General features: G+C 37.5%; 2 protein-coding genes and 1 long non-coding RNA gene across 15 annotated transcripts in view; 1 reads left to right on the top strand and 2 right to left on the bottom strand.

Annotated features, from left to right (window-relative positions):
• The window catches only part of DPY19L3 (dpy-19 like C-mannosyltransferase 3), a 36,129-nt gene extending 34,584 nt beyond the window's left edge, over positions 1-1,545 (bottom strand). For 3 of the 8 annotated variants that reach the window (XM_040571585.1, XM_040571580.1, XM_040571584.1), the window contains exon 1: positions 648-787. The gene's annotated coding sequence lies outside the window, so the exon portion shown is untranslated. Of the gene's footprint in view, positions 1-647 lie in introns of all 8 variants that reach the window. The other 5 variants (XR_005823800.1, XR_005823801.1, XM_040571579.1 and 2 more) reach the window with 4 other exon arrangements.
• LOC121076934 lies at positions 130-21,178 on the top strand. The gene is made up of 2 exons (XR_005823802.1): positions 130-359; positions 21,035-21,178. It is a non-coding gene; the product is annotated as an uncharacterized LOC121076934 (long non-coding RNA).
• ZNF507 (zinc finger protein 507) lies at positions 4,926-25,002 on the bottom strand. 6 transcript variants are annotated; one of them, XM_040571573.1, is made up of 8 exons: positions 23,975-24,011; positions 23,201-23,283; positions 17,387-19,518; positions 15,964-16,069; positions 11,724-11,838; positions 9,198-9,302; positions 6,224-6,358; positions 4,926-6,092 (listed from the first exon to the last, which is right to left on the bottom strand). In XM_040571573.1, the coding sequence occupies exons 2-8, from the start codon at positions 23,220-23,222 to the stop codon at positions 5,729-5,731; spliced, it is 2,979 nt and encodes a 992-aa protein (XP_040427507.1). In that variant the 5' UTR covers positions 23,223-23,283; positions 23,975-24,011; the 3' UTR covers positions 4,926-5,728. The 6 variants fall into 6 exon arrangements, with proteins under 6 accessions (XP_040427507.1, XP_040427508.1, XP_040427510.1 ...); XM_040571574.1 differs by lacking the exon at positions 23,201-23,283 and having other exon boundaries at positions 23,975-25,002; XM_040571576.1 differs by lacking the exon at positions 9,198-9,302 and having other exon boundaries at positions 23,975-24,008.
• Positions 25,003-26,464: the final 1,462 nt, after the last annotated feature.

The following is a 26,464-nucleotide window of genomic DNA, read 5'->3' as shown; positions in this document are numbered from 1 at the left end:
GAGAAATATGCCTCAGCTGCATGCTCTTTGTGGTTTTAAAGCTTTTGCAATGAATTAGCTTCAACTCTTTTCCTTACCCCTGGCGAGAAAAACACACGCACACGCACCAAACAACATGCACGTGGAGGGAACTATGCGAGCGTGTATCTGTTTGTAAGTAGCTTGTTTGTATAAAACCCAACAATAACGTAATAGGGGGCAAGATGGTCATCGCAACCACGCTCTTTCGCACCGCCAGGCTTTCTTTAAAACGCCCTGTGCCGGGGGGAACGCTTTTTTGCCAGGCACGCCCGAGGAAGCCAGGAGCTGAAGGAAGGAATGGGACAGTCCCGCCTCCGACCCCACAGCGGCCTGCGGAGGTGAGGAAAGACGAGCGGGGCGGGGCAGGGCCGGGCCTGCGGCCGGGCCCGGGGCTCCGTCAGGGGAGGTTGGGGCGAGGCCGCTCGGTGGCGGCTGCGGGCATGCCGAGGGATGAAGCGGCCCTGGGGCCGGGCAACGGAGGCAGGAGGGCCGGGCCTGGGGCTGCGGCTCCCCCCAGAACGGGCTGTGCGCTGCGGCCTGCGCGGCCTGGGGCTCGGCTCCTGTCCTGCTTGGGCCCGTCTCCCCTTCCCCACCGCCTCCCCCCCTACCGCCGGCGGGGCCGCTACTTGCCGGCGCTACGAGGGCCAAGGGTCTCCGCAAAACGGCGGTGGTCGCTCCTGGAGGCGGCTCTGGCTGCGCGGAACCGCCAGGGCCCCGCCGCGAGGAGGGGAAGGGGCGGGCGTAGGGGCGGCCGCGGTGCGGGCTGCTCGGCCCCGGCGGGCGGAGCGGAGCCGGAGGGAGCGGGGCTGGGCGGCGAGGGGCGAGCCGGGGGGGGGGGGAGCCCCCTGCGGGGAGGAGCCCCGCCATGGAGCCCTCTTCGGCTTGCGGGCCGCGAGTGAGAGCCGTCGCGGGGCAAGGCCGCCAGAGCTCGGTTTTGGGACCCGTACAGCCCAAGTTGCTCGTCCTGGGCGCTGCCGGTAGCGACCGGCCGCAGGGCTCCTCAGGGGGAAGGTGGCGGTTTGGGTGGTGCTGCCCGTGCTGACCTAACGCGGCCACGGATTTCTTGTGTGAAACACGGCAAATGGGTCGGGAAACCAGCGGGATCGCAGGAGCAGGATGCTTGGGGGGAAATAACTTCTGCTGAGGTTATTTTCCCCCCTGGTAGGGGGAGTAACTTCTGATGAGGCTCTTCCTTTGTATTAAGGCAAAGGGAGCACGGTATTTCAGCCCAGGGATTAGGATAATACCCGGATGCAGTGTCCTGCTACAGAGACTTTTTTTCTCCCAGTTTTACATTAGAGAAAATGGCATAAAGCTGCACAACAGTGCAGCGTATTGTAGCGTAGCATCTAAACCCATTTGCAATTCCAGCTTTTTTTACTGTAAGGTATTTGGCCCAGGGCCGTAACAGTAACAACAAACTGAAAGAAGATAACCTGTCTATGTCAGTGTAAGTCAGATAATACCAGGAATGGGCACTCTGGTGGTACTTTCTCTCCTTGGCCAGCAGTAGAAGTTAGAACTGTTTTTTTTTTTTTTTTTTTTTAAATTTTGGTTCCATTTTTGGAAAAAGATGGGAAGCAAAGCTCCAGCAAAGCCAAGAAATGTAGTGTGTATTTAAAATTAGGTTGCAAGATTTAGTTTACATGATGGATAAGCATGAGTCCATCACTTGAAAAAAGCTGTGTAAGGCTTTCACTCCATTTAAATTAGGGACAAAATTCTCACTAGCTTCATTGTGAATTTTGAAGACGCAGTTCTGTCCTTCAGCATTGTTCCACTGTAACTGCATGCAGGCTTCCTTGTATTCAGAATTTGTTTTAATAGTCTCATATTTCATCACTACCATTACTTTTACAAAACTTGTATTAACATTATTAACTAATATCTTGATACAAGGGTGTGAAATGACAGTAAAGTATTTCAAGTACTTTTTGATATAAACAGATTTCCATCTCTAAACACTGGTTCGTGTCTCTGTTTTCCATATTCATAACCCTATTTCATACAGGTCAAATAAAAGTGACTAAAGTGTTTAACAAAAAAAGTTTATTACCAAAATACATTATTAAAGTCAATACGTGACAAACTCCTGTAAAGCAAAATAAATTATTCTAACATTGTACAGTATTTCAGAAGGTAGTTATAGTAGTACTACAGACTTTGCTTCATAGTTCCAAACAGTCATCTATCAGGAACACAATCCTAGAGAGAGCTTAAGGCATGCAGCTTAATGTGCTGGATAATTTTAAAAAATGGAAGTCATCCTATTTAATAAGATACAGTATCAGAATTAACTGCACTCTTTACATGTCAGTTTTCTAAATTTTTTGTACTTTGGCTATAAAAGCAGTGCCATAGTGTTACAATACCTTTTCTTAAAAAAATACACGTACCCATGTCCATGAATATCAAATGCAAATGTAAATTTCTATTAAATATATCTTAACAAATGTTACTTTCAGCACCAACTGTACATTTTTAAAAATGATTAAATAAGTGCTTCTGAAAGAGGAAAATACAATAACTGACTGAATCCCACTTTATTTTTCCAGGCCAAGCATAAATCAGAAAGATGAAATACGCACCTATTTATTGGTATTGTCTAGTATGAAGTTTTCTCTTTAGTAGAAGTATAGGCTTTTAAAATCAAAGCTGCAAGTTACAGTTCATATCATGGACCAAACTCTTAATTAAAACAAACAGCAAGTGAAATAGCTGATCAGCTCATAGTGCTGTGACAGAAGATCTGAAAATCTGTTAAAAACTTAAAGAAAGGGGGAGACTGCAGAGTTAGTGACTTTGAAATGTGCTTGAAAAACCCTTATATAACATGCAACCAAGCCAACCACACACTTTCTAAAGCAGATAACCTGAGAAATACTTTGCTTTCAGAAACTAAGCCTATAACTACTTCACATGCAGAACTTCTGATAAAGGCCATGGGAACTGTGAGTGGGTAACTAATGGCAAGCAGCATGGAGACAGTTAAAAATACCTCTGTGCATATGGGAAAGAATTATTTGTTGGCATTTGATAGGACTGATAACAGTTTTTAGAGGCAACTAACTTTATACTATTTTATAGTAACACATGGTCAAAGCAGAAAAAAGCAACGAGATGGCAAAGAGCAAATGTAAATAGATAAATCCTGCTTAGGAATCCCATTACAGTCAGTCTCGGTGCATTATATTTAACGCTGCAAACATTTACACCAGAATTGTTAACTTTGATTGAAAGCTACTTGCTTTTTAAGTCTTGGTTCACTGCCATCTTCTTTTTAGCTTATGAATGCAAGTTTTTCACCTTTCTTTTCTTTTGCTAGCAGAGCAATGTTAAAATAATTATCCCTTTATGCAAAAGTAAGGATATGGCAAAATACTGTTTCTGTGAATGCTGGCTGGTAGTTTAACGTTACTGTGGATCTCTTCATACCTTTAATTTTTTCAACAAATAGGATCTCTGAATGAAGAAGATCAGATACGCTGCGAATAGTTTACCACTTTCGTATGAATTCTATACTGAATTCTGTATCTATAGATAAAATATTGGTGTCAATAAGACAGTATGAATATCCCATTAGAAGTTTACTATCTCTAATTGATTTTGAGATGTGAATAAATCTTGTTTATCAAATGAAAAATCTATCTGGAGAAATATTAAAAATAACTTTTAACTGAAAATACAAGTCTGTATTTAAAATATCTCAAATATGACACAAAAATGCTTTGACATTATATCAATTTTTAAAGTAAAATGCATACTTTCTGATACCAATTTTATATATAAAAAAACCTGCAGATATTTAACTTAAAGAACAAGTTAAGGAAACCACTTAGCAACAAAAATTGCTGAATGTACGTGGAATCTTAGTGCCTTTTACGCTGACATTTAGATTTTGTGCTGCTTCATAAAGTAGTAACCAGACTTGTTTGTTTCTTTTCCTGTTTGCCACTTACAGTCAGCAATGCACAACAGAGTGTATGCTACACATACCACCTTCTTAGACTTACTGTTCTAGCTCATTTCTGCTAGCGGAAATGTATAAATATGAAATAAATGTAAAACACTATTTTTCTAAAAGTCATTTTTTAAGTAATGAGCTTCTAAAAAATCAGGTAACTGCATTCCCACGTCAGGAACTAGGTATGCTTCTGTGCAACTGCCATTCTTTAAAAGCAGAAATAAATGGCCACACTAGAAAGCTTAAATAAGGTTACAAAAGGGTTTCTTTGGAAGTGCTACTGCTTCTCTAGATTGAAGTGTATATTTCAAACAATTTAAGTAGCCAACTTTATGAATGAGTTCAACAAAATTGCCAGGTAATTAGCCTGTATAAAATATTTCCAACTGAGTTGTAGATGAATGTTGTCTTCTGCAAACTGCTGTAACACACACACAAAAAGAAAGCACTGTAGTTTTACAGTGCTTTACAAGGGAGAGATTTCTATCTGCTTTTTAGAAAACAAAGTAATCCCTAATTCCCCTTATGAGCCTGTATTATATACACTAGTAAAAATTTATTCTACAAGTGACTGTTTTTGATGATTTTGCTTAAAATATGGTTTCCATATTTTATTTTTTGAAATATAACTTTCTATAAGAACATTACTATGATTACTTTATCCTTCTGTGAATTTTATCTACAGTTACAACCCTGCCACACAAGTGGGAAATTTAGACAGCTGGTGTGATTTTCAAGGAACTCCAAAACATGTAGGCATTTCTCAAAATCCCTTTCCTTCCTCATCTGCATCCTTAGGAATCTATATAGATTTAAAAATATCTTTGTGGCAATTACTGTTAGTACCTTGTTCTCATTAAAAAACAGTGCTCCTATGTACTGCAATCACCACAAGTTAATAGTGACATATGAGGTGATTTGTTTTGGAGGTTTAGTTTAGTTTAATTATTATTTATTTCTTTTTCTTAAATAGTTCTGCTGAATGTGTTAAGAAAGCCTTTAAGAAACAACAGGCCATTATTATGAAGAATCTTTTACACACTATCAATTAAAAGATACCAGCTTTTAGTTAGGATCCAATCAGAGAAACAGTTATTAGCAAAATGCTTCTAGTTTACTCAGCTCCTGGTGCTCTAAATCAACAGATAGGATACCACTCCTTTTTGAAAGACAACCTGGAGTTTGTAAGGTCTTAAAAATAGATTGGGAATACACATACACGTGCATGCAAGCACACACGTGCCCTTATCTCCCCTCTCTCTACCTTCCAGAATCCAGGCTCAGTTTGATGAAATCATGTTGTAAAATTTGTATTTGGTAAGTTGCCATCTTCAAAAAAGAGGGTAAAAACATTCTTGTGTAACTATTTGGAAAGCAACAAAGCTTTCAGTTGATACAAAGCTTTCATGCCTTTAGGTTTTAATATACTGTACTAATGCATTATTACTGACTAGTACCTGACAGTAAAAGGAAAGAAAAAAGCAACAATCCCACATTCTTGGCACCATACAGAGAAATAACAGGTTAAAATGGGTCATTCTATTCCCTACTTCTGATATTTATCTCTAAAATGATTCATTGGTCCCTAGTTAAAAATTTGTATTCTTATTGAAACAAGGACTTAGAATGGGAAATCAGCAAGTTTTGCTTGCAATTCTTCTCTTTACCAAGTTTCTCAGGCAAAATTAGTAAAGATAGAAAATATTTACTCTAGGAAACCCCCTCTTCAACTTAATGCTTCACCTAGTTTGTGCTCTGATTTGTGCTGTTGTCCTTATTTAGGATGATGTTTATGATTTCACCCTCATGTTCTTTCATATGATCCAGCAGATTTTCTTTGTTGGTAGACTCAAAACCACAAATGCAGCAGCAGAAGAGAAGAACACAGTATTCTGTGCCAAGATGGGGTAGAGTGGAGTTCTTTTCTAAACCACATGAGGTATTCATCAAGTTAGGTTTTTCATTTTCATCAGAACCTGAAATTTCATTATTAGTCTGGTTAATAGACTCTGTAAAAGACACCAGGTTGTCTGAACTTCCTAGTATAGGTACTGTACTTTCATCTGTGCCTTCCAATAAGGTTTTGTCAGGAAGCTGTCCTTGAAACCTGAAATAATAATAAAAGAAACAACTATCAAAATGTACAGCTGTTGCTTTTTGACAGGAATTGTACTTTGGATCAGAGGTGGCTCCTTTGAAAATTCTAGATAATAGGACTTGAAAATAGATAAGACATACCTGCTACTTTGCAAAATTGCATCGTTAATAGCCTTGTTCACTTGTTCATAGTTATAGTTTTGGTCACTTGCATGTTTCCACATGTGGGACTTCAGGGACGGAGGATGGCTACATACATATCCACAGAGAGAACATCTAGAGAAAAGATGTGGGGAAGAGATGCATTTAAAAGTTAAGTTTTACTATTGTACTAATTCACTACTCCTTCCAAAAGGATGAGTGAACAGCAAGACACAAGTCAATCTTCTTCTTAGTTGCCCTGTTCAGTTTCATAACTAGGTCAAAAAAGTTTGTAAAATGTTATTCCAAAATTTAAGACTATTTATACAGTCTGAGAACTTAAAATTGGCTCTTCTGACTTCTTAAATAATTTAACTGAAATCTTATATGTTTGGCCTGATAAAACTGTTTAAATACTTCAAATATGCAATAGTTCAGAAACATGGAGATGTCCGTGTGGTATCTGGCAGCCAGGTGGGGAGCTCTCTTCGCCATTGTTCTGAACCAAGCAGGTGCTGTATAATTAGCAGTGCTAATTTTAATGGAACTAATAAAGCTTTTCTTGCTGTAGCATACATTAGTGTATTTGAGGATCACAGAATCAGTGAAGGTGGAAGGGACCTCTTGAGATTAGCTAGTCCAACCCAGCTGTTCAAGCAGGATCAGCTAGAGCAGTTTCCCACACAGTGTCCAGCCAGGTTTTGAAAACAATTGCAGATCGAGACTCAGTCAGATAATTTTGTCCATAGAGTTTTCCAGCAGCCTGAGGTACTAGACGGCTTAATCTTCTATCTCCCTATAAAACACTGACTTATACAGTGAAGAACAACATATATACTGACTTGTTCTTCAACTAAGTTTGAATTTTATACATAAAATTCTGGAGAAAAAAAAACAGCCTAAGTAATCCTAATTATTAAGCTATGCTTGATCTTTTCAAGAAAAATGGTTTGAGAAATGCTTTTCAAGTTTGAGAAGTAATTTTTTGTCCCATTAAATTTAATTTACACTCCTAGTATTTAGGAAGTAAGGCCTTTATGTATGCAATCCCAATTACCTCTTGTAGGAACAAGATTTTAGCCCATACTTAATTAAATGCAACTGAGAATGTTTAATAAAGGTAATACTTTGGTACTTCTTTCTCTCTTTCTGCCAATAGTCCAATCCCTTTTCTAAAAACAGTTGCAAATTCAGACTACTATGACACTCAGATAAATACATAGCAGAATTCAGAACTGGACACAAAATGTTTCTTCCTCTGCTAGAATTTGATTGGATAGTTCAAAAGCATTGAAAAATAAATTCCATTTACATAGACATATTGTGTATTTACAGACACAAATAATATGACTGATCAAATCCCACAGGACTTTTCTCATACATGAACGTACAACGGAGGAGTTTGTTTTTTTTAATAAGTGTTTTCTGAGATGATAAATTAGTTATTTCAGCATGAAGGAGATGAGTGATACTGTGTATCATCACTCTGGAGCTGAACAGTACTCAGGGTAAAGATGCAGTAGCTCATTGTCTCTTGGACAAGGAAGCTGCTCTGCTCAGCTACTTAGGAAGTTTCTCAAATCACATGGAGAAGACCAGGATCAAATTTTTCCAGATACTGAAGGTGAACTGTTTCCAACAAATTATAGTTAGGAATGCATCTCAGTCTATCTCATTCATTTGTCAATGAGAATGAGATGATTTCTACCCAAGCAATGGGATCCCCTGATAAGTTGTATTACGATAAGTCTATTAAAATTACTACTATACTAGTAAGTTTTTGTAAATTTGTAAGAAAGGCTTCTTCAGAAATAGGACCTGGAAACACAAGAAGGCCTGCATAAAACAGCGTTTAAAAATTACAATGGTAGACTGCCTTCCTTATGCAGTGAGATAATTCTGTCCTGCTGGGGAACAACAGGCATGGCCTTCTAGCTTACTTGTCTCTATTACGTGATTTGGAATGTACTACTCTATTTTTTCCTCTTCCTTCCAATTTGGAGCCTTGTAAAGAAAATGGATGTTTTCAAAAATAGGCAAGCTCACCCTCAGATTGAGATTCTTAGTATTTCAAATAAGACTTTTTCAAAACAATGCCATCATTAAAAATAAAAGGCAGACCTTATCATTCATTTACAGATAAAATTAGGTCACAATGAGTTTTTGCAAAACACAAGAGTCAAAAAATAATCTTAATTCTGTTCTGTATGCACATGTATTCCACTAGTCTTTTATTATATGATGCTATATAATTTTTCTGCACTACTAGCACAGCTTGGTCAGTGGATTGGTACACAGTGAATGAAGCAACAGTTGAGTGACCTAACCCTTTTTAACGACAGTCTCTTTTTTTGAAGTACATTAATTTTCTCTTTCTCTCTCTCTCTCTCTCTATGTATGTAAACATGTACGGACAGACTAAAAAATACACTCATCAGTTAAACATAATGACTATTCATACTCATTCTTAACTAGGGCAGTGTGATTCCAATCTGGATTCTAACTAATGTGTATATACTAAGGCTGTGCCTAGACTAGGATATTAAACAAAGCCAGAGAACATTCCTGGGTGCTGGAATTTAACAATCTATATTGTTACACTGTTAGAAGTGCCCCTGGTATGGTTTTGGCACATACGTTCTCCTAAACAATTCCAGCCATGCTTTGGCAATTAACATGGTCCAGAAACCTCTTGCAATACGCATTTTATATGCAACCACCCCATTTTGGAAAGAGAGAGTGGAATACTGTACCAGAGGGATGCCATGGACCTATTTAATTAGCTAGCATAAATATCACCTGGGAACACCACATCAAATCTTTTTCCTTTTCTCTCTCCCTTTCAAAAAAAAAGTCACTGGAACAAAGAATGAATATAGAAGGGAAAAGAATAGAATCTAAACTCTGCTTTATATCTTAACACAATAAAACCACTGCTATCATAGCTTTTTGCTAAATCAGAACTGTTACATACTTGTACTGTTCCATTAGCTGCACTGCCTGATGCTCCTGGGGGTGGCGCCTCATATGACATTTCAAGCTATTCATATTTGTGGTGGCGAAGTCACATACTCGACATCTAAAGAGACAACAACAAGTAAACTAATCTGACAATTAACTACTAACACTTCCAGAAATAAAATCTAAGAGAAAGCAAAGGTATCTGGAAAGACCACAATTAAAGGCTAACAATATTTACAGAAGTCTCAAGTGATGACATCTAACTTTCAATTTTTGGACCATGAGAACCTTTTGCACTCCAAAGAAGACTCCAACATTGAGCTAGAATCACTATGAATACCGACCATGGTCCATCCTTACATCTACCTTGTGCACCTCTACTGAAGCTGGTATGCCTCATGATCTGTAAGGGATGCTCTTAAAGTAGCTGTGATGTAGATTGCTTGGCTATGTTACGCAAAGGCAGAATATGGCCATAAAAGCTATAGGGGAGACAGTGTACTTAGAAGTGAGTCTTGTTCCTTAAGAATATGTGTTCTGCTTAATGCAACAGGCATTTCTCATGACATTTTAAATGCCAAACTATCTATTAAGTAATAAAACATCTAAGTTTCAGAGCATTATAGCTGAAGTAAAAGTCAGGGACAAGATCAACACGTTTAGATTCAAGTGCCCTAAGACAAGTGAGTTTCATCATGCTGTCTAAATTTTTATTTTTTTGACTTTTTTCATGGTATCATTGTCTAAAAACAATATAGATGAGATCCTAGATTGAGATCCCTGGATTTGGACCCCAGAATATTATACAAAATACTAAGATATGCATAAGTATCAGTACACTACCACATAACATATTAAAACAGATCTAATGGAAGCCATCAAGATCAGCTAAACCTTTGCATATTTATCAGGATTTTAATTGCCTCTTTTTTGAAAAGGTAAAATGTCCAACATTTACTAAGTCTGGTCTATAGAGTGAAAAAGGTTGAGATTGCAGGATATTTAACTAGAGGTTACTAACTTTATTTTTGAAAGGATTTAATTGTGTAGTATTAAACTCCAGAAGGTATCAAATCAATACAAATGAATCATTAGAGGCTATACAGTTTAATTTCCAGCAATTTTTGTTAAACAAATAATAAAATACCTTTATGAGTGTGAAAATCACTACAATGTAGGTTTCTGTCTGATCTAGCAGAAAGGCTTGAGGAATACATCTTTCAAAAGAAAAAAATACCATGAATACTGGATCTTTACAGTTTTTAAGCTGTGTCTTGAGTATCCTACCAGGTCTGCAGATGTGTCTAAAGGACTCATGCATAAATAATAAGAAAAGCAAGCTGGATCAGTAAGCTTAAATTTAGTAAGCAGCAGTCTGTATCATCAGTGGAAAACTTTCAAAGGTTCCTAAATCAAACAGGGTGGGCTAACACTAATTCAGAAAGCTACCAAATACCAAAATACCATGATACTACAGTATCTGCTGTTCCAACCAGACTAAGTTAACAAATAATGGAAAATAATGGAAATAAGGAAGATTCTGAGAAGAAAAAAAATCTATTTGTATTCCAAATTTGCTTTCAGAGCAAACATCTTGCAAATTTTTGCTAGTAATAATGGATATTGTTATAATGCATAAATCAAAATACAACATGTCCTGCGGTTGTTTTTTTTTTTTTTTTTAGCCAAAAGAGAAAGCTACTGGCTCAGTTAAGCATTTCAATGTGTTAAGACGAGTTTCCAGAATTTGCATTAAAAAGACGGAAGTTTATTAGCTCAAAAATTGCATTAACTCAGATCTATTTCTAGCCACTAGAGAGGGACAGAGATCCAGACATGAATGAGCACAGATTGAAATGGCAGGAATTTATACAGCAACCAGTAGAAAAATGCATGATTTACTTTTTCTGCTGAGAACCTATAGTACTAAATGTAATTCTAGATATCCAAGTTTCTCTATAAATCCATGTAACACCCATCTACAAAAGCTATAAAATTTGATCCTAAATGTATTAATATTGTTTGAAACCTGTAAAAAAGGTAAGGGGACAGGACAAAGGGCAGCAATTTGCTAAACTGTAGGAGCCAAGACTTTACGGATGTACCTTGACTCCTCCTCCTTCCTTCATTAAGGAATGTGAATCTTGCTGTTTACCTTGCTGCTTTGAAACAAAGCTTTAAAAGTAGCAATATGACAATGGAGAACACTTTGCAATAAGGTAAATCCAAAATAAAATGAAGTATTTAATGAATCTGCTAAATAAATTATTGCTGTTGGCCAAAGTTCAATATTACAAGGTAATTATTTCCCTTTCCACATCTGGATGCTTGAAACTGAAAACCAGCAGTTTTCACATACAATGCATCCTGGAGATGCTAGGAAATCTTAATTACATAAGCTTGAGTCAAACAGAAAGCATGGTTCCTTCAAATTTGCAGTAAAATTACAGTATTGACATTCTTTAATATATCTTCAAAATTGCATTAAAACAAGCAGACTAAGAGCCTAGCATTAGTTAGCAATAATTAAGATTCTTACCTATATGGCTTATCAGAGTTATGAATTCGTCTGTGATTTCGTACACCAACATAAGTTGTACTTGTGTAGTCACATACATCGCATCTATGCAGTTTCTGAAGTGAAGACTTATTTCCTACATGAAAAAACACGACATTTTAGACAGTTGAATCCAGCATTGTCAGTTCTCAGATGCTAATTTCAGCACAGCTGAATTATGAAACATGAATTAACACTTAAAAGTAATACTTTAGTATCTGGAGCAAACTGGCAATAGACATAGAGATAATAAAGGTACATTTTATTTACCATGCTGTTCTGCATTTGCCCCACCTTCTATTGGAATTACTAAAATTTTAGGAAGACACATTCTTTCTATGAACTCTTCCCTTCTTTCAGTTGGGTCAAAATCCTGAGTTACAGCAAAAGGTGAAAAAACGTGGGAACTGCTGAACCCAGCACTTTTCACTGCTTTGTAGAATGAATCAAATCATGAGAAGATGGGCACTGAGAAAGAAGTTTCTAACTGTAGTCTCACTACATTCACAGCCATTTTCAGAAGGATCTGAGATGATCCCAAAAAACAAAAACAACAACAAAAATCAAACCACTAAAAAAAAAAATACTGACCAGATGTATATAGAAATAATTTGGAAGGTCTCCAAATTACTGAAAAGAAATAGAAACAAAAATCATTTTTCCTTCCAGAATAAAAGAGACTCTTGAAAAATTAACGGTTGCAGAGACAAAGGCTAATGACTAATTTAACATAGGAAAATCTGTGCTCACAAGTGCACAGTTTGACCATTTTTGGGATGTGACTGTGTAGACTTTAACAGCCCTATTCCTGCTCCCTCACTGAATAATGTAACTGATCTGGGTTAAAATATGAACGTTTAAGAGGAGGGATGGTATTTTTTTATGCAGGTCGTTTTCCCACTCCAGCCCATCATACAGCGGCTTTCATGCACTCTTCAAATGAGGTTAACAGCAGAAACACAAAGGAATAACAAACTGGAGCTGCTTAAATCAAAACTACTTTGACTACTGTCAAAAGAAACATTTAATTAAAATCTAAGGTCTTGCTTTCTGCATCTAACCTCTTCACTAGTTGAAGTTTTTAGATTTTTCCTTTTTGAAGAGCAAGTAAGGTAGGTGCTTGAGTTCATTTCAATGTTACATCAAGTTCTTGTTCGCTGACTGAACAGTCAAGCCATTTACAGTTCAACCTTTTAAGTTCTTAAAGGAAAATATATCAGAATTTTTCTTACTATATGCTCATATAGCTTTTTAAAATTTACTACTGTTAAAAAAATCTTTAATTCAAATTTAAAAAATAATCTTAATTTCACCCTTGGAGACATCAGAGTTTACATTTCTGTAGTTATTCTTTTATGAATATATATTTATGCAGAACGCAAATGAACACAGACACTGGGCTGCAGATCTTTGGTAGAGCATGGGTTTTGTGAAGGTTGGGCTACTGCATGCTCTACCTGAATGAGTTTTCCTTCTTAAATTCTGTAACTTTAGTATAAACCTTTTCTAAATGTATTTTCTGTTATGAATTTGGCATTTTATTGGGCAGGCTGCTTAAAACAAACAGTATCTAATGAGATTTTTAATGTTATGCAAACATATTATCTATTGCATAGTTGTAAGTGGCTAACCACCCAGTAACACATACTTAGGAGCAATTATTTATATCAATCACTACATTAGATTTAGCCTTTCAACAAAATGCACATGAATTATGTAACACATCATATAATCTCTAGCTGCAGTGAAATAGCAGTCATGTCCCCTGCCTCCTCCAGCAGCTTATTTCTTGAGGTTGTGGGGGTTTTTTGCTTTCTGGATTGAGGACATCAGGTCTCTTAAAAGTGAACATGGAAATGACAGATCTTTATTCTCGCAGCAGTAACAGGTGCTCCTGTAATTCTGCTTATTACCCTATTCCTTCATTATTAGACATTTACAATCCAATCATATCCAGTGTCATAATGCTCTCTTTTAATTTATAGTACAACCATGATGAATAAAGAGACTTTTAGGACTAACTATTTCATAAACAAGAAATGAAACTGTTCCAGCTCAGGCATCTTTCACATAAACAGATGCTATGCCATAAACTTCTTTGTTCTGTGTTGCTTTATAGGGATGACATCTGTTTGACAAGAGATTGCTGTACTGCAGTGGTGTTGCAATTTGATTATAAATTGGTTCTGAAATAATTTAAGCATTCAAAAGTATGAGTTAATAAAAGTTTAAAAGGATTTTCATTCTTTCAAATCACATTACTGAATTTCATGTGGGGTAAACATTTAATTAAGGTGCCTGGATGTAACACTTTTATAAGATAGTAATGAGCAAAAAATACTTTTAAAAAAATCTCTGAAATAACTAAATTGAAGGCAGGCACTTTTCACAAACAGAGGTTCCTCCTTTGTGGAAGTTAAGTTACCAGGTCAGAATATAACATCTAACAACACCTTTTAAAATGTAGTATTTTCAAAAGCAGCTAGCTATCTTGATTTTCGGTCACCTTAGAAGGACTTTAGCTCAAAAGGTACAGTATTCACAAGTCTGGTATGTTTCAGGCATCTCAAAGTACTTACTGCTTTATTAGGTCATATTTAAAAAATCTTGGTTTAAAATAGTCAAAACAGTGTCAGAACTACTAATCCAAGCTGTGCTACCATATATTTGTAACCAGCTAAACTCACAATGTGTTTCCTATCGCTTCTCTTGCATTTATGCTATTTCTTCTGAAGAAAAAAAAAAAAAACTTAATGTTCTCACTACCAGCAGACCCTCCCTAGCCTTTTTTCTGCTCCCCTGGAATTCAGATGGTTATCTGAAGCTTAGGTCTTATGGATGTAATAAGCACTACAGAACAATTTCCTGAATTTAAATGTCTTAATGTCTTCCGCATTGATGAGAGCAAAAAGGAGCCGGGAAGGGTCATTCTACCTGAGGCTAGTGAGGCAATTAATTTTTAATTTTCCATCATGTATGCTGAAAGCCAAAACAAGAGGCAGTGTGAGCTAGCAGAACAAGAGTTAAGGATCAGTCAGGAGTTAAGAATCTCACTTTATTCTGACGTGTACCATGTTGCTTTGGACAAACTGTTAATGGTTCAAGCCGTCCACCTGGCTCATGCTGCTTAGTACCTTTCTTCACAAGTAGCTGTGCTAACGTCAACGAGGTGAGAGTAGAACCCAGATATTTCAACTGCAATCTAAGTACTATTATAGTACACATTTTGCTATATAAACAAACAAGAGACATAGTTAGGACAGAAAAGAGCTATGAATGCAAAATGTGAAATATTTTAGCTCACAGTTGTTCAGAGGTGATATAATTACTAGCATTTTTCAACAGTGCTCTAAAATTGCTAAGTACAAAAAAACTACAGTTCTGCCTATAGAAGATTTGTAAATATTTTCAGGAGCTTTATCTAAACAGAAAAGAGGATGCATTGAAGTTATAACATTAGATACTGGGCCTCCAGAGTACTGAAAGGATTTTAGGACCACATTTCCCTTAACTTCAAGGATTAGCTATTTTCTTCCTATTTCACTACCTTTACACATCAAGTTTGTTTTTCTTAAGAACACTATTAAATTATAAGCAGATACGCAGTTAACCAAACATTTAAGAAATGCATACCTATGGTTACCCTGGTGACTATTACATATATAGCTTGCATTTTTAAAATGTTCTACATTTTCCTCTCCAGGACTAAAAACAAATGACTCATTTTGGACATTACCGTAATTAAACAGAAACTTCTAGTCGCAGAATAGACTGTATTGTATGTATATGCTGATAGAAAACTGTGTTACCACAATGAGTTTAAAAAAAGGGCTTTATTTTGTTTACTCTAGGAAATCTGGAAAATACTGTAGCTGCTGAAGGAAAGATAAAAAAGATTTTTTTTTTCTTAAAAATGCCGAGTAATACTTCATACCATTTATTATCTGTAAATACTTAAATTGTTTTTCAAAAAGAAGAAATAGAGGATCTGATTAAATGTGCAAAGAATGTTTTACCTACTAATAACTGTCAGTAAGAGATCTCAAAACTGATCATTTATGGTAAGTTTGCACACTGAAAAGGCCATGCATTTAGGTTAGGGATAGACGTGAAAATATTTTGGCCTGAAAGGGACTTTAAAAACAGTAAGCCTGCAAGTATAGCAAACAAGTCATTTTATGAATGATTTTTTTGTAGTTTTAAGTAACAATATAAACAGTACCTTCTCTTTCATCTACGTCATTTGAAACAATTAGTTTGTTAGATGTGGCTGTTGAAAAGATATCTGGAAGACTGTGTTGTTCTCTCTCATGATTTCGCAGTTGGCTCTGAAAAAACAATTGCCCATGTTTAAATATACACTACAAACATTCACTGGTCACTTCAGACACTGCAGTAATTTATGACATTGATACTCAACTTTTAATGACAACTGTTATACAACATACATTAGCATATACAGATTATCCCTCAGTTAGTTTTACTAGAAACAAAACAAAATACATAACGTTAATTAATAACCTAAAGGATTGATGAAAATGACTACGATTGTGATTTTTGTTAATTCAAAAAAACCTGTTCATTAGAAAAATGACTATATATATTACATATTATCTGTAACTGTAATGTGTCATGCTGACTTTCACTTTTTTCACTTTTCAAATCAAATGATTTTCAAGCTTTTTCTTTTCCCTATTTCCTTCTTCCCCCTTCCTCCTTCTTTCCATCTTGTACATTCTCATGTACAAGTGGCAAACAGTTCTTCCTCCAGAATTACTATACTCCAAAAGCAATATTAGATTAGAGGTTAGAGGATGGCTTGTGTGAAAACTGGCTCAATTTTCTTTTTGCTTTGTGACTTAAGAATGTGTTATTGTGGTTTCTACTTGCCGGAGGAGGAGAAGGGAGAGACAGCCTCTTTCTACCCAACCAGTATAGTTTTTCAAACTAAGACCAGACAACAGGAAATACAGGAAAATTTGCACTACCACTGCCTAAAAGAGTTTCAGTTTTAAGACTGGGTACTGTTGTTATCTATTCTATATTTGTAACTACTGAACTGAGTACAGAGGAACACACACACACCACCAGTATCAATGCTTAAAATGGAGACGATAAAAAAAAAAAAGGCCCAAGTACAATATTCTGCTCTGGCAACTCATCTTTCAGCTCTGTTCTACAGAACATCCAGCCCAAAGAAAAAACAGAGAAAGAAACTAAAAAAAATAAATAATCTGTTTTGCAGTTTTTCCCGTTACCCCCAATTACTATTGCTTTTGCTCACACTCACAACTAGTGGGCACGTCTGAGCATTCTTTTAAAGTTTCTGCTATTAAGTTCTCTGATGCTTCCACTTTTTTAGTTGCTACAGGTTAGCAGAACAACAGGATATTAAGATGTCCATAAGATGGTTCTCATGAAAGTAACTTATGTGAAGAAGCAAGTTTATTTCATTGGGTAAGGCAGAGTAATTATAGCTGAATGGTATATTCAGAAAGTGCTGCTAGCAATAATCCTCAATTGTAATGACAATGAAACCAGGATGTCAGACTGAATCAAGTTAGAAAGAGGGATCACCAATTATAAAAAAAAGTAGCAAAATAGATTATTTAGCAATTATAGACAGGCACAGGAAATAACTTTACCTTATAATGAAAGGATTCTTCACATTGTTTGCACTGATACATTCTTGTTTTGCAGTGGTTGATCATGTGGCTCTCTAAATCCTTACTATTGTCAGCAATGTGTTCACAGATAGGACACTGATAGGGCTGCCTCTGACGATGGACTCTCAAGTGTTGTTTTATGTAGCCCTTATTACCACTACTGTAATGGCAGAGGCGACAGCGGTAGGGCCGATCTGCATTGGGTATATATTCTACTAGGTTACTTCCTGGAATATTTGCATCATTTGCATTTTGGCATTGTGCATTGTCTTGTAATTCTTTCAGAATGTCATCATCAGAAGCATTTTGATCTGTCCTCTCCTTCAGTTTTTCAATGACAGTGAGTAGTGACATACTGATGCCCATTTTAATTGGTGCTTCTGATAACTCTGGCCTTTCTTTCTGTATTTCAACTATTGCACATTCACTTTGGTTTAAGCCACTAAACTCCTCTGAAGGATTCTTAAGCGAGGATACCAATTTAGAATGAGCCATGCATGGGCCATCAGCCTCTCCCTGCCCTGTATCTGCAACCACAGTGTCTTCCCCAGTCAAAGTCCTAAAGCTAGACCTTGTTAGTTCTGCAGCTCTGATAGGCATTGTAACAAGAGCTTCTGCAGCTAACGAGTGTAGTCGTAAAGACTCAGAATTTGTCCTTCTTCGTACGGGAGGTGCATTTTCATCAGTTGTTACATTTTTATTAGGGCTTAATTCATTCTCTTTCTTCTCGGTATTATTCCATCCTATTATTACTTCTTGGATTTCATCTGAATGATAAACTTCATCAGGTTCTTCACAGGTAACATGGGATGCTTCTGAGATTAATTTTTTTTCTGTTTCAATGTCAGTGTTTATCAAGAAAGGCTTTTGTAAGACACTTTCTTCAGCACCTGGCAAACGTTCGACTATTACATTAACGTGACCCTTTGTATTTGGACTACAATTAATAATTTTCTGTGCTGATGAAAGTAGGCTATGAGTTACCAAATTATCCTGTTCTGTATCTGATACAGTCTCCTCTAAAACCTCTGTAGTAGGAGAATGCACTACAGACTGATTTATCATCTCTTCCTCTTTTACATTTGTTCCTACTGGCGATTTACATGACAGTTGCTCAGAATTGCAAATCTGAAGTTGAAGAGTAGGTTCACCATGGATATCTAGTTCATTATTTTCCAGAGAAAGAACAACTGCATCCATGCTGTGAGGTGTATGAGTTACAACCGTCTCTGACAAGTTGGCAGTTTCATTTTCTTCCTCAAAGATAGGATAAGAACAATCAACTTCACCTGCATGTTTCCAAGCGTGAGTTTTCAACATTCGTTGCTGACCACAGGTGTACCGACAGATTAAACACCGGTACATGCCATACTGCTCGTAAGTATACCATTTCCTCCTACCCATTTCAGGCATATGAGTAGACTGCGTTATATCTTTAGATTCCACATTTCCTGTCTGATCAGTCCCTGATTTGACACTTCCTTCCACTGGCCCTTGCAGAAATGAACTCGAGACATTTACACATTGCTGCATTTTTGTCTGGATGCTATTTTTACTACCATTCTTGTGGTAGTTTTGGAAGTGAGATTCAAGTTCTTCTTGGTTTTTAGAAGCAAAATGACATTCTGAGCACATTAATATCACTTCATTTTTCTGCCCATGTTGTTTTATATGTTCTTGTAGCATTAAGAGAGAAGGTGATAGAAACTTACATAGACTACATTGGTAGCATGTCACCTTTTTTTTGCTTTGGGGAAGACATTCGGTCACAAAATAATCAGCTTGTAACTCTTCAGTCTTTTTAGTAGCAATAACAGAGAGCTCAATTGCTTTAGCTGGGATTTCACATAGATCGTCTGTTTCAAAGGACTGTGCAGAAGCATTAGGATGGGAACGTTTTTTCCCTATTAAAAGGCATCTTTGTGACTTCTCACTTTCAACTATTTTGCTTAGCTTCTGGATAACATGGATTAGTGGATCAGTTCTACATTTCCTCTGATCTTCACTGGCTTGCAGTGTTGGGCCAATGACTGTTTCAGAAATCAGTACAGCTTCCTGTTCTCCAATGCTTGGCATCAATACTGCAACGTTGCTTCCTTCTTCCATAGTATCTAGGATAGATGAAGTATTTTATAAAATATTAAAATTAATGCAATAATAAAAATACAAACCAGTACTATTTATCTACTAAATGAGGAAGCCCAAAGCCACCAACTTCATTAAAACTTTCAGAATGGCTATTTAAAAAGCCAAATATTTTGAGGACTAAGTAGCTAGTATAGATATTATTCAAAATAGCTGGACAGAGTACTTCTAGGACAGCCTCTAACTGCATGCCTCCAAGTTGTATATTGGCAAGATAAATATTTTTCAAGCATAAGCTGATTAGTATTGTTACAACTATTGTTTTTCTTTACAAGGACTAACCATTTGAATGCTAAACAGTTAAATAAACCAATCAATAGTACCTAGCACATTTATGTGTAAAACTCACGATATGGTACGAAAATGTATTCCTGACGTACTCACTCTGATACACTGATGTCTCCTAAAGCAAACGTCAATTTACAACATAATTTACAAAAATAAGCATTTTTTTTCCTTGAAAAGTTAGTACAAATAAGTAATTCTGGTATTTAGTTGCAATAGTCACTTCACTTTGACTGTATTAAAGACCATTCAAAAGTCAAAGCATACTTAAAAATGTTATTTTCTAGAAAAGCTACTAATTGTAGCTTTTCCTATAATTCCTTAATTGTAGGGAAAATCAATTCATACATTTTTTTTGTTTGTTTGGTTTGAGGGAAAGCTAAAGATAGTTAGTATTTCCACTTACACTTTCTTTAAACATATCTAACCATAAACCACAGGCAATAATGTGGTAGTGTCGGAGGTTAAGTATAAGCCAATATGTATAAATTTACATGAAAAGATACTTTGTGATGTGGGCAAAGCTGTGGGGTAGAGATGGGGGTGCTGGGCAGAAAGTCTTCCAGCGGAATTTACTTCTGAAAAAATGTCTGAAAATAACCTATTCAAGTTCCGCTATATATATATATATATATATACATACACACACACACACAAATGGGTATTTAATATACATTTCTATACTGTATTTAAAATGTAGAACATAGAGAGATGACAGGTATTTCTTTTATCAGTTATCCTTGAAATTTTATTCCAAATTTTTCTTTTTTTTCTTTTTAAATCTTGATTTTAATTATTATTTTTTTCAAGAAAGATACATTGGCCAAACCAGAACTTCCAGAACTGGTCCAAAAGGCACAAAAAAAAAAGAGGGGTCTCTTCTACTTGTGGATGTAGTATACAGCTGTAATTTAAAAACGAGAATGTATTTCTAGATAGTTTTACTGACTCTGGCACATTAATAGGAATAAAAAGCACCACTGGCCTTACTTTGCCCGTAGGCAGTGTAAGGAACAAAGATGAAAGTGCCATGACGACGCTTCAGGGCAGGTTTAGGCCTCAGCCATGCCTGCGTGGCCTGGTGGAGTGGCCCTCTCAAAGAGGCAACTGCAGCAGGGATCTGTTGCCACAGCTGGCACTACTTCAAAATGTTGTTTAGACAAACGTAAGAAACGTATTTCTATTTTTGCATTGCAGGAGATGCAACAACATTGGCGAAATTTTTGTTTTAACACTGGAAGATTTCATGGGATTGCCCAGGGTCAGCAGAAGATGCACAGGCTTATTTGCTGAGGCAACACATGGAGTATGAATGAAGCACCTTCCAGTTACTGTATGTTCTGAAGATAAAAAAAAAAAAAAAAAATCACACTTACTGAAATTTAAATACAAACTGTAAGAAATGCCTTTATTGTAAAGCACTGCAGGTGTTTTGATTTTTAAATAAATCTGTTACTACTGGACACAAGAACATACAATTTCTGTTTTAATCGAATATAGCAAAGAAATAGAATTAGAATTTCTTCTTGTTATTTGATACAGCCAGTGATGTTTATTTAAGATGTGCCTTTCTTCTTATTTTCAGATTTCTATTTAAAACACACTAGTTAGAAAACATATGGGACTTTATGATACTATTTCTTCCTCATCTTTTGGAATGTAAGCATAATACATTGCTTACCCTAATATTTTAATATAATTTTAATATTTTTAAGGTAAGCAGTACGTTAAGGTCTGAACACATATACAGATTTTTTTTGACCTATCAAGAAAATAAGTATATATAATAACATGTAATTATTCCACAATATCAGTTAAATATTTCCACCAATAAAAATCAGGTTGTTATAGCATTTCTGTACTAAAATAGAAATTGTTTTAAGAATTTCTTTAAAGTGGAGACAAATCTCAGAAGGTACTCATTCAGAATAACTCAGATTTATTTTCCATGTGGATTTTGTAGAGCTACTGAGTGTTGAATTTATGCACAGATAATATTTGCAGGATCATAAAATTTGTTAGTCTTAAGGCCACTATACTTTTTTCTTTTATTTCAAAAGCATATATCATAATTTTGATCTATAGAAAAATTCTGAGCAGGAGTAAGTCAAGTTATCTTTATTTGCCATTCACCTTACTACTGAGGTTATCTATAGAGTCCATTATAATTGAAAAGTTCAGTACCTGTTGGAAAACACAAATTCACACTGAAAAGTACATTTGGAACACTTCCTTGAAATAGTTGTTCCAATATGCATGGATTCTCTGAGAGTTTTTAGTATTTAATTCCCAGTTGGATCTGTCCAATTGAAGCAATCTCATCTATTACAGAACAATCACAGTTATCAATGTAAGCAATGTTAATATCCTTCACACTTGATATGCTTATGTATTTTAGATGAATGTGCAAAAATATTATTAAATTCTGAATTATTAGGAAAGACTACTGTCTTCAATGTTACTATTTTGCAGTGTTAGTTTGAAGAATATTTACCTGGTAATGGCTAAAATCTAAATTAAAATTGAAAAATAAAAATAAAAGAAGCCATTAAGGTAATTGGATTCATGATAATTAGAAAACAAAACAACTTAAGGCCTTATGCCTTTAACTGGATACATGTAAGCAGATTAAAAATTATCAATATTGTACTGCCATAGTAAATCAACTGGGGGAAATACAAATTAAAAAATACATCTATTTAAAACAAGATAGTATCATTTTACATATGAGTATACCAAATAACCTGCTTATTTGATTCAAGTTCAGTATTATCTTGCTAACAGGAATCAATGTATGTGTGTCCAGAGTTACTATTAAACTGAAATATCCAACTATTTAACTTTTTAATATAAAACAGTAGATGTCTTGATGTGCATTTTCAGCTTCAATTTCTATTGCCCGCTTGGTACAGTACATTGAATGACTAACTCTTGTCTATGTGGTTAGGAAGAAGTATGTCCCATTCATATAATGTTTCCCATTATACATAGAAGATGTTGCAGTGGCAAACGGGTGACATGTCAATAACAAAGTTAAGAGTGACTGACGTTCCATTCAACCACTTCTTTTATTTCACTTATCTATTGTTTGAAAACCATCCTATTTAGTTATAGAAAAATATTTAGCTGTTTGTTTCATACTGCCTACAACATGTTTAATAATACTGTAAAAAGTAACTAAATGTGCTTCCTCCCCCTGAAAGCAGACTTGCCATCGCGTGAAGCCCTTCAAGGAATAACATCAAGCTGAAATATTTTCAGAGTCATTTAGGGAAAATTATAGGAATATGGCACTACTTTAAATCAAACTTAGTAATTTTAACCCTTTGTAAGTAATGCAAAGCAGGCAAATATTTTCCTTACCTGTTTCATTTGAAAGCAGCATAGGAACTATGAGGGAAGACCACAAAAGAAAGGCGCTGCCATTTAACACTGCTATGTCAAAGCTGAAAACAGAGTACGTTCAGATGCACCGATTGTGGATGCTTGTAGCTGATCTGAGTTATCAGCTGTGCAATTACAGCACATATATGCACGTTAGTTAAGTTATGCGCTCCCCGTTTAGCGCAGGTTTAACGCAGACCGGTGCTCTGTTATACAGATGGATGGCCAGCGCGGAACCCCGATGCCTGCCCCACGCAGCGCGGGTCCCTGGCCTCGCGGGGACGGGACCGGATAGGCGACAGGCGGCGGCCCCAGCCCGAGACCTGCGGCTCAGAGCCGAGACCCCGAGGGAAACGGGGAGGGCAAAGAGGGGCTGTCCCTTCCCTTCCCTTCCCTTCCTTTCCCCCCCGAGGTGCCGCCAAGCCCCGCGCGGTCCCCGCTTGATAGCGCGCAGGTGCCGCCGGCGCGGCCCAGAATGGGGGGGGGAGGGAGGAGGAGGAGACGGAGGAAGAGAGGAAGAAGAGGAGGCGGCGGCGGCGGGCAGCAGCCGGCGGCTCCCCGAGGGAGGCTCAGCACATGGGCTCGGCTCCACGCGTCGCTCCAGGGCCTGCCCGCACGCCGCCGCCGCTCCCCGAACCCTCCCTGCCGGCTGCCGCCCCTGGGCCGCTCTCCGCTCGCGCCGGCGGCGCCGAGGGCCGGTTATAGGGTAATTTAAAGAAAAAAACAATAAAATAAAATTTAAAAATTCCTCACCTCCGGACACCGCTTCAAGATGGCGTCGATGGAGAGCATATCACGTGACCGGCGGGTGCGGGTCAGGTGACCGGCGGGTGGCCGCTGCCGCCGTGCCACCGCCTCCTCGCCGTTGCCATGGGGACGGGTCCGGGCCGCCCCCAGTCCGCCCGCCGCGGCCCAGCTCGCCCCTGCCCTCAGCCTGCACCGAGCCAGTCTTGGGGTGCCGTGGTGCCCCTGTCCCCTTCTCGACACACAGCGCCACCGGCCTCTTGCAAAGGCCGTAGGGGCTTAGATCGATGCTCCGTTAATATTTTTGTCTTAAATTTCCGACCAGCGCGAAGCCCCACAGCAATGCGTGGTTGCTTCTGACAGCACAGTGCAGCTGATTTGGTTTTAGGCTGTCTCAAAATAATTGGTGTTTACCTTTCAGCTCCCATTTTACATAATTCACCTCTCTTGCCTGCCACTTGCCTGTATTAGAAGTTTGTAAGCATTCTAGTACAGGCTGATGCCAAGCCAGGCAGCACGAGGTGTGCTTCAAGAAATGATACATTCTTCCAGATGATACTTTCAGCAAAACTTGCAAATGATAAACACCTGTTGTTAAAACAAGAAAGCTACTCCCCCCCACACCCATATTTTGGGTCCAAAGCGAGAAATCAATGCTAATGTTACCAAGCATAACCTGCAGAGAACTGACAAGAAGATTTTTGTAATTTAAGTTAGCATGAAGATGGAGTTGGAAAGCATACTCTGCACGTCAGGGACAACCTTAGCAGCTACATGCCAAAAATGTTACATGCTGTGAATTTGAGATATTTCATATGGAAAGTCAAGGGAATAATGAGTTTCAGCAGTGGTTCACAGCTAAGTGATGACAAGTAAAATCTAACATTTGGTCTCAGAAAGTGACTTGAAGTATGTTGACATGGATGGGTCTACAGATGAACTTTGGGGGGACCTTGTAAAATTGTAGGAACTTTTTGCAAGTTTGCTTCCTTCCCCATATTGCAGCTTTGTTAATGATTGCGCATTGTTTTGTAGGAGTAGGAGATGCATTTGAAATACTGGCAAATAAGAAATACTTGTTCAAGAGATGGATTTTGCCCTGCTTTCAATAAGCATTATTTCCTCTGTCTCTATTTACTTTGTTACCGTGTTTGGATTCACTGATTTATGAAGCTCTGTTTGATTGTATGAAACTTTAGGAAATCTCAAACCTTATCCTAGTCTGTGACTTTAACCTGACCCAGAGCCCCAAATCTAGTCCTACATATCTCCTCACAGAGGTCCAAAGTAATCTAGTCTCTTTCTGCCCAGTCAGTAATATACTGAAAGGACGATTCTTCAGCCACTGCTTCTTTTGATTAATTCTTCTTTTTTTTTTTTTTTTTTTTTTTTGACAGGTACAGTGAATGATATGGAGTTTAAATAACAAGGCCTGCTTAAAAGCTGATGGGTGATTTGAGCAGGAGGGTTGTGCTAGATGACCTTCAGAGGTCCCTTGTTACCTCAAATATTCTAATCTAAATCTTTGTACACTTTGTGCACTTCCCACCCTACACCTACACATCACCTCTTTAAAGCGCTGCTTTCCATTATCTTGCCTTTATGACTCAGCTGCATACTAAGGGTGGCATGAAGGGTGTTGTACTGAGTGGCAGATATATGCTAGTTGTGCCAAAAACACCTGTGCAAAAGACCTGCTTTGCTGCTGCTGCAGCTGGTGTTGCAATTTCTCTTGTGCCATGAGAAAGGTCACTGGTTTCTCTTTTCTTCTTCCTAGTCATGTGACGTGTCCGCTCATATATTGGGAAGGAGGGAATTTTGAGAGATTTGGAAAAGGCATTGGAAGATGACCAGCACTTACAGACTTGGGTCTGCATCCACAATGTAAAGTTGCAAAGACAGCTGGCCTAAGGAAGGTGCATGGATATTGGTGCTGAGTGCAGGCCCAGTTGGGCTTTAGGCTGTGCCCAGCAAGTACACCACTTTGAGTCTAAAGATGAGAGGTCTCTAGGTAAAAACAGCTTATGTGGAAAGAACTCAAGGGTTAAAACTGGTCCTGACTTTTCAGTAGAGAAGCTCTAATGACAACTTCAGAAACTGGATCTGTCCGTTCAGTTCTGAGTGTGTGAAGTAGTCCAGCTGGTAAGAATAATGGACTGCTGCTGGTAGGACAGAACAAGATTAATTCTACCTCTCCTGCTATGTAACTACCTTGGGTTTAGAGTTAGGATTTTCATTTCACTATCCTGCAGTTAAATAATACAAAGATTTTAGTAAGATCTCCTTTTAAAGAAATGTCTGTAGGGAAAATGCAGGCATACCACCTCACAATCTCACAATCTTCTTAACAGCTACCAAAATGCATTTCATTAAAAAAAAAAAAAAAGAAAAAGAAAAAGAAAAAAAGGAAAAAAAACAGTTGAAACCGCACAGTGTTCACAGTTCAAAATGTTGCAGTAGTAGTAATAACAATAAAAGTAGGAGCTTGTTGCATTTTTT

Source organism: Cygnus olor, chromosome 12 (genome assembly GCF_009769625.2).
Source record: "Cygnus olor isolate bCygOlo1 chromosome 12, bCygOlo1.pri.v2, whole genome shotgun sequence".
NCBI lineage: Eukaryota > Metazoa > Chordata > Aves > Anseriformes > Anatidae > Cygnus > Cygnus olor.
This window is presented reverse-complemented; position numbering and strand designations above follow the sequence as displayed.

What these genes read in the sequence shown, in the direction of transcription:
- ZNF507 (XM_040571573.1), bottom strand. Translation starts at nt 23,222, where the DNA reads ATGCTGCTTTCAAATGAAACAG. An exon ending in AAGAATCCTTTCATTATAAG is followed by an intron (nt 16,070 to 17,386) that starts GTAAAGTTATTT and finishes TTGTTTTTTCAG; the next exon opens with AGCCAACTGCGAAATCATGA. An exon ending in AACTCTGATAAGCCATATAG is followed by an intron (nt 9,303 to 11,723) that starts GTAAGAATCTTA and finishes TTGTCTCTTTAG; the next exon opens with ATGTCGAGTATGTGACTTCG.